The 16,147-nt window shown below is 45.1% G+C and overlaps 1 protein-coding gene across 3 annotated transcripts in view; it reads right to left on the reverse strand.

The window, feature by feature from the left end:
- Positions 1-485: 485 nt before the first annotated feature.
- LOC147449409 (protein CHAPERONE-LIKE PROTEIN OF POR1, chloroplastic-like) overlaps positions 486-16,147 on the reverse strand; it is a 34,257-nt gene continuing 18,595 nt past the window's right edge. Inside the window, exons 1-4 of one of the 3 annotated variants that reach the window (XM_086521855.1) lie at positions 1,741-1,764; positions 1,501-1,627; positions 1,221-1,352; positions 486-856 (exon numbers count right to left, since the gene is read on the reverse strand). In XM_086521855.1, the coding sequence (XP_086377981.1) occupies positions 706-856; positions 1,221-1,352; positions 1,501-1,544 (327 nt within the window). In that variant the 5' untranslated portion in view covers positions 1,545-1,627; positions 1,741-1,764 and the 3' untranslated portion in view covers positions 486-705. Of the gene's footprint in view, positions 857-1,220; positions 1,353-1,500; positions 1,628-1,740; positions 1,765-16,147 lie in introns of those variants that run through there. The other 2 variants (XM_086521854.1, XM_086521853.1) reach the window with 2 other exon arrangements.

The following is a 16,147-nucleotide window of genomic DNA, read 5'->3' on the forward strand; positions in this document are numbered from 1 at the left end:
CAAATGAAGGTGTGTCTTTAGGGGGGAAGTGTTTGAGTGTGTGCTTTGAGAATACTAGGACAAGCACAAGAGAAATACCACCACCAAGAAGGAAGTCACCACTAACTGCACTTCCCATTAGAGCCTTGAAGATTGTAAACAAATCATGAAGTCCACAAGATTTAAACTAGTCGTCGCGCTCAGTACTACAAAAGCAGCCAGTAGTTGACGCTCTGCTTGGAATTCGATAGAAATCCCTCCCAAAACAGTCATTCAAGTGACAATCACTACTCCATAGAGAGCATGCTTTCTCTTGAACAAACCCCGATACATATCGATATTCACCACTAATGGGTACATTACAAAAATGTCGGTCAGGCAAATTGGCTAGTGTGACAGAAATCGTAATGGTGCATTAAAAAGGAAGAAAAGCTCTATCTTGAGTGCTAGAGCCACCACTTTTAAGTCCAGCCTTCTTCACAAGAAGATTTAGAAATATTCTCATGTAAGAAAATGGAGTCTTTTTCAATGTTTTTCATACAATGCATAACATCATGAGCTTCTGCTCGAGAGGCACCACATACCTAGCTAGGTATGCGGTGCCTCTCTCACAGAAACTCATGAAGTTGAGGTAAGTCACAATGTGGGAATTATTGTGAGAATTTGTCCAAAACTTCTTGTGCTTAGGCCTGTGCGACTTTTGTATACAATATCTATAAGGTGTCCTTACTTCAAGAAAGTACAAGCAACCCACATGAATACATATGATACCAGTGCCGTTATGATTTCTAGGCTCCAATTCGGAGGCAGTAAAGCCGTTGGCACAACAGGTACAAAGAAGGAGCCAACCAACCATCCCACAACAAGCCCGCCGAATCTGAAACCAAAGACATGATCATTTAGATCAAATGCTTAATGAATCAGAAAAACTTTATATTATAGAGCGTACGAATTATGAGAGAGGCTAAACACTAACAAAACACAAAAGCAAGGCAACACAAGAAAACAGATAAAGAAGAAAAACTACATCATCTGATATGTTTCTAAACAAAAATAAGATTTGAAAAAATAAAACCATTACCCACTTGAAAATGATTTTAGAAGAGGCTTATGAGAAGCTTACTTGACTGAAACTGTGAAACAAGTACTCTACTCTAAACAATAGACACGGCAACACAAACAAAAGACTAAAGAACAAATTCTTTCATATCAACTGTGAATAAACACTTAAGAATGCTTACCCAAGCATGAAGGACCGCCCAATGCAAGAAAGTTGCGAGCTGATTGAATCTCTTCCTCGGATGCATCCCGAGTAACCCCTAAAACTTTGTATGGATCTCGCACATGGATTCGCGGGAATACAGCTGTATATCCTGCAAAAAGAATCATTGGAATATCAAGAAAAATTATTCATGCCAGGTTTCTTCAGCTGTCACATACATGTAAAAGTACAGAAATCACAAGGCACCATAAAAGATGTCATTCCTTTTGCATGGTACCAATTCTGACATACAAAAATACCTGCACTTTTCTAGTTGGAGTGGGAACAAAAAGCAGCCAACCATTTGGAAACTTGCTGAACTGCTAGCTTGTGTAAGGATGGCTACTTATTTAATGAAAGAGAGGCAGAGACCATCAGTGTAATCACCTGTCAAGCGGATGATCAACCCGAACTCACAAATTGCAATTGCAAGACTGAACAGAACAAAATAAATCACACTTGGAAGACACACATAAACAACACCAGAGAAGCGTACTTACCCTCCAGAGAGTATTGGCCCTCAAGTCGAGCGCCCCATGTTGTATATCTTTACATACTATCACAAACAAATTCTCACAATATTTCCCACATTGTGACTTACCTCAACATCATGAGCTTCTGTGAGGGAGGCGCCGCATACCTAGCTAGGTATGCGGTGCCTCTTGAGCAGAAGTTCATGATGTTATGCATTGTATGAAAAACACTGAGAAAGACTCCGTTTTCCTACATGAAAAAATTTCTAAATCTTCTTGTGATATCTCAAGAGTTTTTACAATTGTTTGTGGGACCGTGCAAGCTGATCTAAATCACATCTAGCACTAGAGCCTTTAATTTTAAGGAATGTAGCCTCAAAAGCGACTCAAACATCATTTGCTAAACTTGGTGTGCTTAAAAGCACTTTAAAGTCAACTAAATGGTTGCACAAAAGCTTCTCCCTGATAAACATCAGCCATGTACAACAGTGCTACGTAAGCATGCTGCAGCCATGTCTTAGTTCATACAATCCATGACTTGCGGAGGTTTTTGGGTTGCTCAGAGAAAGTCCCTTTGTTTTTCCATTTTCCTGCTGCTTCACCACGTGTCAGTGCCACGTCATTGCTTGTCACCTATCCCTCTCTTAACGAAGAGTACTTTAAAAGTTATTGTCTCCTCGATTACACCTACATGCTCAAAAACTAAACCCACATTGTTAGCAGTTACTACCCGATGCAATCATGCATACACATTCCATCTTTTAAACATAAACCCTTTTGATGAAGAGAGAATCCTGCAGTATTTCATCTCCAAACACAGATATTGTCACGTACTGTTCATATGTGACTGTTCATATGTCTATATGCTGAAGTGATAGTACTGTGCAAGTAAGGGTATGAGACTATGACCTACCTGATCATGCACGTCCTTCTAGAGGCTCACAAAGTGCCAGGCTAGCCGCTAGAAGCTAACTAAGACTGATGCTGACATGTAGCAGTAGCTTGTCCTCAAGTGCAATGTGCCACTTAAGTCATTTATTACTTAAGTGACTTTGAAATGACATTTATAAAAGATAGGTAGGGCAAATAAGAGCCACTGGGCCTTCAGTTTTTCTGAGAGTGCGCGTGTGCGGAAGCGTGGGGGGGAGAGAGAGAGAGAGAGAGAGAGAGAGAGAGAGACACAAAAACGTTGGTGTGTGGAAGAGGGGGCTGATGGCTACCAGAGCAAGAGACCCTCCATACATCAGGTTAGATCTGAGATCTGTGAAAGTGGGTACCCCCCTAGCCCCATATATAGGTGCCCAAGGGGAGGTAGGGCAATGCCAATAAAAGGCCCCACGACCCAGCAAGAAAAGAGTATATGAGAGCGCCCAGACAAGGTGGGCGCTCAGCCCAGAAGTGGGCAGCCGGTCAATGCAGTCTAAATGCATATGCAAAAGCTGGCCAGCCCGGAGGGACATTAGCCGTACATGCATGCCCTAGACCTGTGAAGCAGAGTGGTGTGAGTCTAACACCCCCTCTCAGCACTTGATGCTGAACAAACCGTGGGAAGCCAAAGATGTGAGGCAAATGATGAAGATGTCTGCTGCCATGTGCACTGAAGGATACTCCATGAGTGTAGCAGCAGTCTTGGGTGTCACAACCTCCGAGATATCTCCATAGTAAAGTGTCGTCACGAGCAATGTAGCAAGCTATTGTACTCCGCCGATACAGGGTGAAGATACTGCGTGAAGGTCCCGAACTGAGTATGAAAACAACTCCTTGTCGTAAAAGAAGTGCCAATAGACCTGTAAGTGTCCTGCCCAATAGGATATGTGGTGTCTGTAGTCAAACCGTCTAGAGAAAATGGAGAAACCAAGGAACCGTCATGAGAGTGACCGGAAGCCTGCGCTATCAATGCATGAACCTGTAACCCAAGGTGGCCAGGTGGCTAAAGCTGTGTAAAACTCCAGGAAGGCTAGATGTAGCAATCTACGCCATAAACTCCTCCAAAACAAGGAAAGCCAAACTAAACAATCTGCACTGTAGAAGCTACCGTAAGCCACAGCAATCACCGAGAGACCGCACGGACCACCACCGGATGGTGTCCTATCAGTAGGTACGGTAATCCAAGATGAGGGGAAGGCCAGACACAACAGTTTGCGCTGTGAAGGGCCTATGAGAAGAGGTATGGTCAGACCAAACTGTCTGCACCGTAATCCTCCCGTCTAAGTAAGGAAGCCAGACTAAGCAGTCTGCGCCGTGAATAATCTTTGAGAAGAGGAAAGGCTAGACCAATCTGTTTGAGCCTGCCTGTATCTCCTGCCTCCAATCCTCCGGTGTCAACAAGGTGGTACCAAACGTACTGTACGTGGCGTATATATACGTATTGTACATTGTTCCGTAAAGGAAAAAAATTTATGTACGTAAAACTACGTACTCTTTTTTAAAAAAAACTCAATTTACCAAACTTTCTAGGACATTTCTGATAAAAAACGAGAGAGGGCAACAACTTTTAAAGACATTGATGTTGAGTGCGCGGCAGTGAGTGCAAGTGAAAGAGCACGCGAGGAAGTGTAGTGTGTGTGCAGAGAGGGGTGGCGAAAGCCAGCAGGAGAGGAAGCGCTAGCAGAATGATGAGAGAGAGAGAGAGAGAGAGAGAGAGAGGGCTCACGTTTTTGGGAAAAACTCAATAAGTGAGTTTTGGGTTTTCCCACTTTTATTATAAGTGACCTTTAAAAAATGTGTCCAGGTTCATATTGAACTTGGACAATATTGAACCTGGACAAAGTATAAAAATGTACAAAAAGGGGTTATTTAGGCCTTTAACCCAACAACCTCCCACTTAAAGGCATAAATGACGCCTTTAAGTTAACCAACTCCCACCAGCTGTATGCAATGCTCATGTTGAGCCTTAGCAAGACTCTTGGTGACAACATCTGCAGGGTTATCCTGTGTGTGAATCTTAGTCAAGGTGACTAGACCATCCTCCAATACCTGTCGTATGAAGTGGTATCGCACATCAATGTGCTTTGTCCGTGCATGAAACATGGCATTCTTGGCCAAATAGACAACACTTTGGCTATCACATCCCAAGACATGAGTACTAGCAGGCATACCAAGCTCTTTGACAAGTCTGCCTAACCATACGGCCTCTTTAGAGCCTCAGTGGCTGAAATATATTCAGCCTCAATAGTACTCAATGCCACAATTTTCTGCAGTCGTGAACACCAAGAGACAGCACCACCAGCAATAGCAAACACATAGCCACTAGTGGACTTCCTGGTATCCAAGTCACCTGCCATATCTGCATCACAATAGCCCTGCAACTTCAGGTCACTTTTGTCATAGCATATACACCTAGATTGTGTACCTGATAAGTATCTCAGAATGCATTTCACAGCTTCTCAATGTGCTTTGCCGGGATTGGACATATCTACTAACAACTCCACCGCATGGGCAATGTCAGGACGAGTGGCAACCATAGCATACATAAGAGAACCACAAGCTGATGCATAAGGGATTCCTTTCATAGCATTCACTGCCATGTCATCCTTTGGGCAATCGGCTTTGCTAAGTTTTGTGTGTGGAGGTAAAGGTACTCCAAGTGACTTAGCTTCAGCCATGTTAAACCTGTCAAGTACTTTAGCAACGTACCTTTCTTGAGATAAGAAGAGCAATTTCAGCTTTCTATCTCTCTTGATTCTCATGCCCAAGATGTGCTCAGCATCACCTAAATCCTTCATTGCAAAAGCTGAATTCAGCTGACGTTTAAGAGCATCAATGGTAGACTTATGCTTCCCAGCAATCAACATATCATCTACATATAGCACAAGGATTATAGGACTTCCATCATTATCCTTCTTTGTATACAAACAATGGTCTGAATGGCTGCGTTTAAAGCCTTGAGACAGCATAAAAGTATCAAACTTTTTGTACCACTGACGTGATGACTGCCTCTTACCATACGGTGCCCTTCTTAGTTTGCATACAAGCTCCCTCTGCATCTCGAGATGTGAGCAGGGATCACAACGAAGATTCCAGCAGAGAGTATGGTCCGCCTCGGCCTACTCAAGCGGAGCAAAGAGAGATGAAGCGTCGTCAATTGATCGGCGATGCAACAAAGATGATGCTCAGTTTTGCGAAGGATCCGAAATTGGCAAAATATATGAGCGAGACTTCTTTTTAGGAAGTGCATGCACAGTGGCAGAAAACCACTACACCACCCTTGAAACCCGCTCTCAAGAAACCTTCTGATCACAAACAGTATTAAGAGAAGGAATTACAAGAGGTGGTTGATGCACGAATTGCTCAGCTTTTTGGCACGCAAAAGAAAGCCAAAAAGCACGGCAAAAAGCAAAAGAAAAGCACCGACTTCCCGGGATATTTGGGTCGTCAGTCGACTTTTGACAAGGCAAAGAAACAGAAGAAGCGTGTTCGATTTGAAGGAGTACCCAATTCTTCTTCTTCTTCTTCTGACAGTTCTTCTAGCTCTTCAGATTCGAGCGAAGAAGACAGAAAAGGTAAAAAGCGAAGGAAGAAACAAAGCTTCGGAAAGGGCAAGAAAAAGGCAAAGAAGGCTAAATCTCGCCCAGAGACTGACAGTTCTACTGAGGACTCGTCTGCAGACAGCTCAGATTCCGATGACGGAAACTTTTATGCGAACAAGAAGAATTTTTACAACGCCAACCAGTATGACTTTCTCGAAGATAAAAGCAAGAAAGTCCGAGAATTTAAGGAAGGTGGCCACTCGATCAAGTTTGATACTTTTTCAGGATACTCAAATGCTTCAAAGGCTTTGTCTTTTATACAGCAGTTTGACATCGCCTTCGCGGGAGGACGCTATTCAGAGCACTCCAAGATTCGGAGAGCGGTCTCTTAATTTAAGGGGCATGCTCGTACTTGGTGGTCCACGCTTCTTTTAAGCAAGACTGCGCCAGTTAAATGGCTGAAATTTAAGAAGCTTTTTATTTCTTCTTGGTTGACGCAAGAATATGAACGAGATATATGAGCTGCTTGGAACCATCTTCGGATGACCAAGAAAGATACAATCAATGCTTACTGTGAAAGATTCTGGAGCTTTTTTCTACCCGCCTCTTCATTCAAGAAGATCTTGTTCAGAGAACAGATTGAGCGGTTCACCTTGGGTCTACTTACAGAGATCCGAGATCACTGCTTGGAGCAGAAGTCAGCTTCTATTCAGGAGTTGATGAGTCATGCTAAGTGGGGCTTTGCCATTCACTCTGGCAGTCTGACCTACCCCACAGATGAGGCCATGACACAACGAGCCGAACAGACTTCTGAGAATGAAAGTAGAAAGAGAAAGAGCAACCCAGAGAAAAAGGATGCACAACCCCAGCTTACTCCTCAGGAGCGAGCTCGATTCATCAAGGAAGGGAAGTGCTTTGGATGCGGGGAACATGGACACATCTCCACGAAGTGCCCTAAAAAGGCACAGAAAGAACAAAATGATAAGGACGACGACAGGCCTGAGAGTTTGAGAGCAGCTGAGGAACGTGGACGAAAAGGCAAGATGAAAACAGGACTGGTTCCAGATTGTGTGGGTACCGATCCCGACACCATGGATGAGGGTACAGAACTTTGCCGAGCTTGGGGCAAAGTGAAAGATTAAGAGGCCCTAATTTTCTTTGATGGAGGAGCCAAGGCCAACTTCATTTCACCGAAATTGGCGGCGTGGCTTGAGATTACTCCCGATCGGATGGGACCACTTGCGGAGGCAGTTCTAGCGGCACCCGGTAGGGACGTAGCCATTACACCTGTCATTGGCAAACTTGGCAGGGGTATTTGGGGCATGAGGACTTCTTCATAATGCCTTTGGAGGGTTGTGATGTTCTCTTAGGGATTCCCTGGTACCACAAGAACAACGCCGTGGTCGATTATCGGGCGAGAAAAGAGACTTTGACTACAGAAAAGGACAGAACAATTGTACTTGATATTAAATTGAAGGGCGAGTCTGTCCCTATTGTATCGGCTTCGACCATTTCAAAATTAATGAAATCCAGTCTGTTTGTTTACTCGATCTTTATGAAAGAATTGAGCGATAAGAATAGGATAAATATGTCTAAACTTGATAAAGAACGCCAATATTTTCTCCACTCTCACGCCGATTGCTTCTCAGAGGGCCTATCAGGAGAGTTACCACCTGCTCGTCCTGAAGATCATATCATTGATCTGATACCTGGAAGCACACCACCGAACCGGCCACCTTACCATGTGAGCTGAGCATAGAATGAAGAGATTATGAACCAAGTGAAAGACCTCTTGGAAAAGGGTCTTGTCCAGCCTAGTACTTCACCGTATTGCTCTCCAGTGTTGTTGGTTTTGAAGAAAGACGGATCTTGGAGGATGTGCATCGATATAGAGCTCTCAACAAAATCACCATCAAGAACAGATTTCCGATTCCTAGGATCGATGATATACTCGACAGATTACAGCGATCCTTGTGCTTTAGCAGGATTGACTTGAAGAGTGGATATCATCAGATCTGAAGGCGAGATCCGAATCGCCCTGGGTGACATCTACAAGACAGCCTTTCGGACTACTTTTGGGTTATTTGAGTTTTTGGTGATGCCTTTTAGCTTAACCAATGCTCCTGCGACATTTAACTGGATGATCGACAGGATTTTTCGAGTACAAGCTATTTGTTGGCACTTTCTTTGACGACATCATTGTTTTCTCCAAGAATGAGGCAGAACACAGAGATCATCTGCTTCAGGTCTTTCAGGCATTACGAGATCACAAGTTAGTGATTAATGCAAAGAAAAGTGAACTTTTCCTACCAGAGATACACTTTTTGGGACACATTGTCTCAGCAGCAGCAGGAGTGCAAATGGATCCGGCCAAGATAGAGACTATACGTGATTGGCCCGACTTGAAGAATGTCCATGAAGTTAGAAGCTTCTTGGGACTGTGTTCGTACTATTCATACGAAAGTTTGCAGAGGTTGCTTCCCCTATGCATGTCTTGACACAGAAAGGAGTCCCTTTCTCGTGGGGATCCACAGAGGTGACTGCCTTTCAGACATTGAAAGAGAAATTGACCACGGGACCAATTTTGACTTTGCCAGACCTGCAGAAGTCATTTGAAGTATATTGTGATGCTTGCGGTCATAGTCTGGGTGCGGTCTTGATGCAAGAAGGCCATGTCATTGCTTACGAGAGCCGATTGTTCTCTAGGCCGGAGATGACAACACAGATTTATGAGAAAGAGCTTGTGCGCAGTTGCTTAGTATGCCAGAAGGTCAAGTTTGACAGGCATAAGGCACAGGGATTGTTACAGCCTTTACCCAGACCCACCCGCCCCTAGGAAAGTATTGCGGTGGATTTCATTTTTGATCTCTCGAGAACACAGAGTGGTCACGATGGTATCTGGATTGTTATTGACAAATTCAACAAACAGGCTCATTTCATTCCAGTGATGAAAACAGTCAAGCCGGATCCCTTAGCGAGACTGTTTATGGCCCAGATTTTAATATTACATGGCATGCTTGAGACGATTGTCTCCGACAGAGACCCCAGATTTACGAGTTTGTTTTGGAAGGCAATTTGGGAGAACATTGGCACGCGGTTGCAGTTCTCGTCATCGTTCCACCCGCAGACTGATGGGCAATCTGAGATTGCAAATTCAGTAGTTCTAGATTTATTGAAGTCTTATATCTCTGATTAGAAGACTCAATGGAAAAAGTACTTACCTTTGGTGGAATTTGCCTACAATAACACGATACACTCTTCGACAGGGAAGGCGCCATTTGAGATTGTTGAAGGTGTTGCGAAGGTTCCACCCTTCCTAAGCACGAAAGATAAGATCTTTGAAGCGGATGAATATACGCGAGATTTGGATACAGCTTTTGCCAAGGTTCACGAGCCTTTGCAGAAGTCTCAAGAACGACAGAAAAAGGCAACGGATCGCCATCGTCGCGATTTGAAATTGAAGGAGGATGATTGGGTGCTCTTACGTTTTGAGAAGCCAACCCTAAGAAAGAAAAAAGGAAAGGAGAGGCTTTTTCAAAAGCTCAGTATGCGATACTATGGACCTTTCCAGATCACTGAAAAGATAAATGATGTCTCCTTCCGATTGAAACTACCAGATACTTGGAGGATTCCCAATGCATTCCATGTGAGTCTGTTGAAACCTTTTAAGGGTGATGTGCCTGATGATGGGGAGCCTGATGAGCAACCCGAAGTGGAAGAAAACGAGGAGATCCTTGTTCCTCAACAGGTTTTGGCACATAAAGATACGAAGACTAAAGGTAAAGTCCGAAGGCGGTTGTTGGTTAAGTTCAAGAACTATCCTGCATTTGATGCGAAGTGGATGGAGGAGGAGGACCTAGCAGATACTCCTCAGATTGTGAAACTTTACCTCGATGCTTTTGGTTTAGCATAGTCTATTCCAAACGGAACCCAGAATTCAGCTTGGCCGAAGATCTGGTGCAGTGGGATGCACAAGAGGGGAGTCGCTCCGCTCCTTTGTCAACAGATGCCTTGATTTAGATACTAGAGTCACTGATGTCTCTTTGAGCTTCAGGGATACTGAAAGCTGACAGTATTCTGCTATATGACTTTAATGAAATGGAATTCCTGATTATGATTCTGATTTGTTCTTGACTTCTTTTAAGTGCAGAAACTGATAGACGAAATGACTGCAGCATTTTGGTCTAATTGATCTCGAATAGACATGGTTGCAATAGGGGTTAGTCAATCGGACATCGATGAGGTCCCGATTAGACCTAGATGCGATTGCTAGCTACATTGTCGATAAATCGTGCTCTAAGATCCGAATGAATGTTGAATGTCATGTGATGTCTAGTGATGTTCTGTGATGTCGTGTGATGTGACTGTCGATTTGGTACATGTGCTAGATGTGTGTTCCTAGTACGTAGGTACTAACAATCAGTGTCTGCTAAGACGGTTTATGGCTTTTGTCGGTTTTGCAGGCGTAATCACGGTCGATTACAATGCTTTCAAGAGGGGGGTATGTCACAAAGTGATGACGTGGCTATCGACAGCAAAAACCCTAATTTTCAGAAAACCCTAATTTCTGGAAAACCTAACCCTAACTGCTAGCTAGAAACCCTAATCTGGCGGGAAATGCCACGTGGCAACAGTTCCAAGATTTGCGGCGTGATTCACGGAAGAGGGGGAAAAAAAGCATTAGCGACACAATTTCAGCTTGCTTTTTGCTACGCAAGAAATTGAGAGAGAGAGAGAGAGAGAGAGAGAGAGAGAGAGAATTTGCTTTATTTACTTACTCTCATTGAGAGAGAGAGAGAGAGAGAGAGAGAGAGAGAGAGAGAAACTACTTTTGACTGAAAGCTTTTGGGGCTCTGCTTTTGGCATCCCTTGTAATCTTTATATTCACGATTTAAGGCTCACTTCTCAGAGCATCTACGCAGAGTCTGAGAGTGAAACTCTAACCGCTCTTTGTACTTTGACATTGATTTAATACATAAAGAAATACCGAAAGGGGCACCAGTCTTTGGGGCCAATATCTCTAGGCACGGAACTCCGCCGGGCCAGTGCAAATCTATTGTGATCTGTGAATTGTTTTGAAGTGGTTATTTGGTGCTGTCGCGATTGATTCTTGACTTGGAGTGTCCAAGTCTGTTACAGACGTGGCTCGCTGCACCCGGAAACTGCGGAGGAAATGCCACGTGGCAGGCTGTATGGACGCCAACGCATTTTGCGGCGCATATTACGACAACTTTTGGGCGTAGCTTTTTCTATGCAATTGCTGAGAGAGAGAGAGAGAGAGAGAGAGAGAGAGAGAGAGAGAGAGAGAGAGAGAGAGAGAGAGAGAGAGAGAGAGAGAGAGAGAGAGAGAGAGAAGAAAGAAAGAAAGAAAGATTTTTAACATCTATGTCAGGCCGAAATCGGCCTATGAGACAAATCAAATGTACATGGTGTGTATGTCATCCGTCTATCGTAAAGACAAATGAAACAAAACTGATACAAAACTGAACTGAATGTAGGTAGTGGAGTATCTGAGGAGGGATGGAGCTCTGTCTCTAGGGGTATATGCATGTCTATATGCTCAAGGTAGTACAATCATGAGAATGCATCAAGCTATCTAGCTCCATCCTGTACTAATGGGGGGATGTAAGATGTGGTACATGGGCGGGTCTGGTGCCAAGGCTACCCGGATGAAAGCTGTCGGGTCGGCCCTCATCTGAGCCACTCGCTCCTCAGTGGCACGGCGCTCCCGGGCTCGGATCTCCTCGATCTGTCGGTGGTGGGAGCTCGCGCCCCTGTAGCCTGTGACTCGTGGTCGTCGTCTAGCTCGGCTCACCTCCGCCTGTGCGAGTGTCACTCCCCTCTGAGTGTCTGGTGAGGGAGGGGCGGCAATCCTCTGAAAGAAGTCTGTGAGCTGCGACTGTCTCCCCTCTGTCTGTGTAGCTGTGTGTGGCTGTAGTAGTGTGTCCCGATGGCTCTGTATCTCTAGTAAGAAACGTCCGAGCTGTCTCTGATCGAGAGAGAGAGAGAGAGAGAGAGAGAGAGAGAGAGAGAGAGAGAGAGAGAGGAAAAGCCTCTTTTGCTTTATTTTCAAAGGTTTTAATTTTCAGCTTTTGGGACAGCTTTTGAAGCTTTTGGGGGCTCTGTTTTTAGCATTCCTCTGTAACCTTTAAATACGCGGGTTGGCCTCTCATAACTCAGAGCATCTGGACGCAGAGTCTAGAGTGAGCGCTTGCATGCACTCTTGTACTTTGAACACAGATTAATACAAAAAGAAATACCGAAAGGGGTGCCAGTCTTTGGGGCCAATATCTCTAGGCACGGAACTCCGCCGGGCCAGTGTCGAATCAATTGTGAACTGTGAACTGTTTTGAAGTGTTTATTTGTGGTGTCGCGGTAGATTCTCGACTTGGAGTGTCCAAGTCTGTTACAAGCAGTCACTGAGAGACCGAACGGACCACCACCGGATGGTGTCCTGACAAGAGGTAACCTCATCCTCTGTGTAAAACACAAACCATGTGACTGGTGTCGCTGCTGTCCAGCGATTTTCAGCTGCTCGTACGCTCCCGGCATGGTCCGGAGCGGTGTAGAGGGTGTAGGGAGGGCGGGGAATCAATGTAGCAACCCAAAGTGGGCTGAAAACAGAGAAAACAGCAGTGGAGAATGGCTGAAATCTGTAGCAGATGAAGAGGAATGTCGTTGGCAAATCACCGGATGCCGAGCCGTGTAGGAAGCAAGATCGAGTGGGCCAAGGCTAGCGCTGCCCCCCTCTTGCAAAAACGTTGTTGTTCCTGCCTTGCACCTGCTGAAAACGCTTCTGTTTTCTTGTTGGAAAGCTCCACCAAAAAACGCAGGTACTTGCTGAAAACGCAGGTGGAGGGAGGGGGTTTTCTCTGCGACGAAAATGCCCAAAAGGGAAAGCTCTTGCAGCCAGAAGGTGATCGCCAATGGAAGAAGCAAAAAACGCAGGTGGAGGGGGTCCTCCGCAACAAAAAAAAACGCCAGAGTCCATTGCGTGCCTGGCTTTTGCAAAACGCTGGCAGATCTGCAGAAAACGCTGGCTGATCTGACCTTCTTCTTGGGAGGAGAACATCTGCAGGTGATGAAATGCCAAAACCATGAAGAGCTTGAAACTCTGATACCATGTGAGAATGCATGTGTGCGGAAGAGAGAGAGAGAGAGAGAGAGAGAGAGAGAGAGAGAGAGAGAGAGAGAGACGTTGGTGTGTGGAGGAGGGGGCGATCAGGCCCCCATGACTACCAGAGCAAGAGACCCTCAATACATTAGATGAGATCTCTGATCTGTGGAAGTGGGTACCCCCTTGGGCACCTATATACTTGGCCCCATATATAGGTGCCCAAGGGGAGGTAGGGAAATGCCAATAAAAGGCCCCACGACCCAGCAAGAAAAGAATATATGAGGGCGCCCAGACAAGGTGGGCGGCCGGCCCAGAAGTGGGCGGCCGGACAATGCAGTCTAAATGCATATGCAAAGGGTGGTCAGCCCGGAGGCACACTAGCCGTACATGCATGCCCTAGACCTGTGAAGCAGCAGAGTGGTGTAAGTCTTAACAGTTTTTAGGATCTCAAAACCTCATGCCAGTGTTGGAGTTTACCCATCCCCAACGTTTTGCAAAGGATCGGTGTTTCTTGCAACAGTTTGGCGTTGGGTAGCAGATCAGCCCCTCACCTAGGAGGGGCCAACAATTGCCCTTTTCTTGCTTACAATTTCCAAGAAGTACCATCAGCAGTAGCAGATCTAACGCACAAAGCACCTCAGCACCCTAGCGTTTGCAGATTGCAACAATTCAGCCCAGCAGTTTTGCATCAGTTCAGCCCAACATTTTTGCATCAGTTCAGCCCAGGGGTTTTGCACCAAATCAGCATTTAACCATTGCATCAGCATTTGTGCAAATAATCAAAGCAAGTACTTACTCTGCCAACAGAGCAAGGGGGCCCTTGAGGATGGTTGGGACCCAACATGGAGTGTGGTCTCTCTTTTCTCTGTCTCTCTATCTCTCTCTTTCATTGTGTTCAATTAAGCATCCCTCTCAAGTGAAGTAAAGTAACCTAGTATTTGTGCGAATACTAGATCTGAGCTAAATCCTTAAACCCTTCCGCTGCACTTTGCATATACTCATCCGCTAACACAAAAGAGGGGTCTTATACATCAATCAAGTGACAATGTGTATAGGTGAGTTGGTGCCCAGTGCAAGAAGTGCTACAGTGTGTCGTGTTGCCAAATCAATTCGATGTTGGTTTCTCACAACGTAATACATGGTTCCATAGTATGTTTGGCAAAGCATTGCTAGATCACACCATTAAATTGAGCGAAGCAATCTAGTGTTCATATGTACCTTCTCATCGCATAGCTCCATAGTACATCCAGCACAAATACTCTACTAGGCTATGCCTTTACATGTTTAATACCGTTACACCAATCCAAACTTGGTCGGTATCACTCATAACTTATTCTTAAAAGAAATGCGAATCCCACTGACAGTGTTGACGTGGCATGCCGTACGAACAGCTCATGGGGCGCTAGCTTTTGGGGTACCTGATACTTTTGGACTTTTGGACTTATGTTTTTCATGTGATTGCTTTTGAGCAAGGCCAAGGGCCTTTAAACGAGTGTCAGGGCCTCTTCTTCGGGCAGATTAGCTTGGGAGCTTGCCAGAGAGAAAATCCTCGGACATTGTACTTGTTGAATCTTAATAAATAAAGAAATACCAAGAAGGGCACCAGTCTTTGGGACCACTGCTTCTGATCAAGAACTCCGCCGTCCCGTGTGGTCTCTCTCTCTCTCTCTCTCTCTCTCTCTCTCTCTCTCTCTCTCTCTCTCTCTCTCTTTTGGAAAAAGTCATGGCTGTATATTATTGAATACAATATAATCCCCAACGGATGCCAAAATAGCCTATCACGTGGGGTGTACAAGCTGAATGTAAGGAGGAGAGCCACTATAGTGACAACTCGACTAGAACAATCTCATGGTGGTCGGTGTGATGAGTGGAGGAGAAACCACCGAGGAGGGGCATAATGCCATGTAATCTGTCCACCTGTAAGTGTGAAGAAGAGTGGAGATCGGGCCCAATGCCGAAGGAAGGCAAATCGGCGAGCCTCGGCTGCTCGAGATGTACCTGAGGAAGAATCCCACTGCCAAATCAGGGTGTGAATGATGTCCAGCCAAATGGCAATGAGAGTATCCTGAAGGAGCTGTGGAGCCGCACTTAGAATGTGGAGACAATGAGCTCTCCAAACATTCCATAGTGTAATACTAGTGATGACTGAAAAAACTTCATCACGTGTCTGAGAATCCCCCTGCCAAGCAATCTGTGGTAGCATAGCCAAAGTCCCTCGCCGATAACCAGTCGAGGTGAGCATAAAGGCTGGATCTGTGTCTGAGCCCTCGTAGAAAAGATGTGGGTTGGGCATCGGCATCGACCATGAGACAGATCCCCAAGTAAGAAATCCATATACCTAGATGAATCCAGGATAAGCCCAGATTCACCCTTACAGGAAAGTGCAAGGTATAGACCCATGGTAGTCACCCACAAGACAATATAACCATCAGCTCCATCATGCATAATATTGACTAAATACCACGACATCCCCACTAACGTCGTCAGTGCCCAATAGTGGGTGTAGAACTAGGTACTAACATATGCTCCCAAACACAACACACACCACACGCACACACACATGAGCATACATCAACACAAAGTTCAACATACTGAGTTTCTGTCATGATTCCGGAGATCAAGGGCAGACTCAACCATAATGAAGCCTAGCACTAAAAGAAGCATTAAATCGAAAAAATAAACACAAAAATGAGGTAGTTGATAGGGCATACGCACCACAAAAGATAGAAAGAATTAGCACAATATCCCCAAGTAAGAAATCCATGTTGAACACCTCCTCTGCTAAGTAGAAAGCAAACTCCAAGCCACACTACATGGGAAGCTGAGCATGACCAAAGACAGTGTGCAG

The sequence above is a fragment of the Adiantum capillus-veneris genome, chromosome 10 (genome assembly GCF_014529385.1).
Source record: "Adiantum capillus-veneris isolate H3 chromosome 10, ASM1452938v2, whole genome shotgun sequence".
Lineage (NCBI taxonomy): Eukaryota > Viridiplantae > Streptophyta > Polypodiopsida > Polypodiales > Pteridaceae > Adiantum > Adiantum capillus-veneris.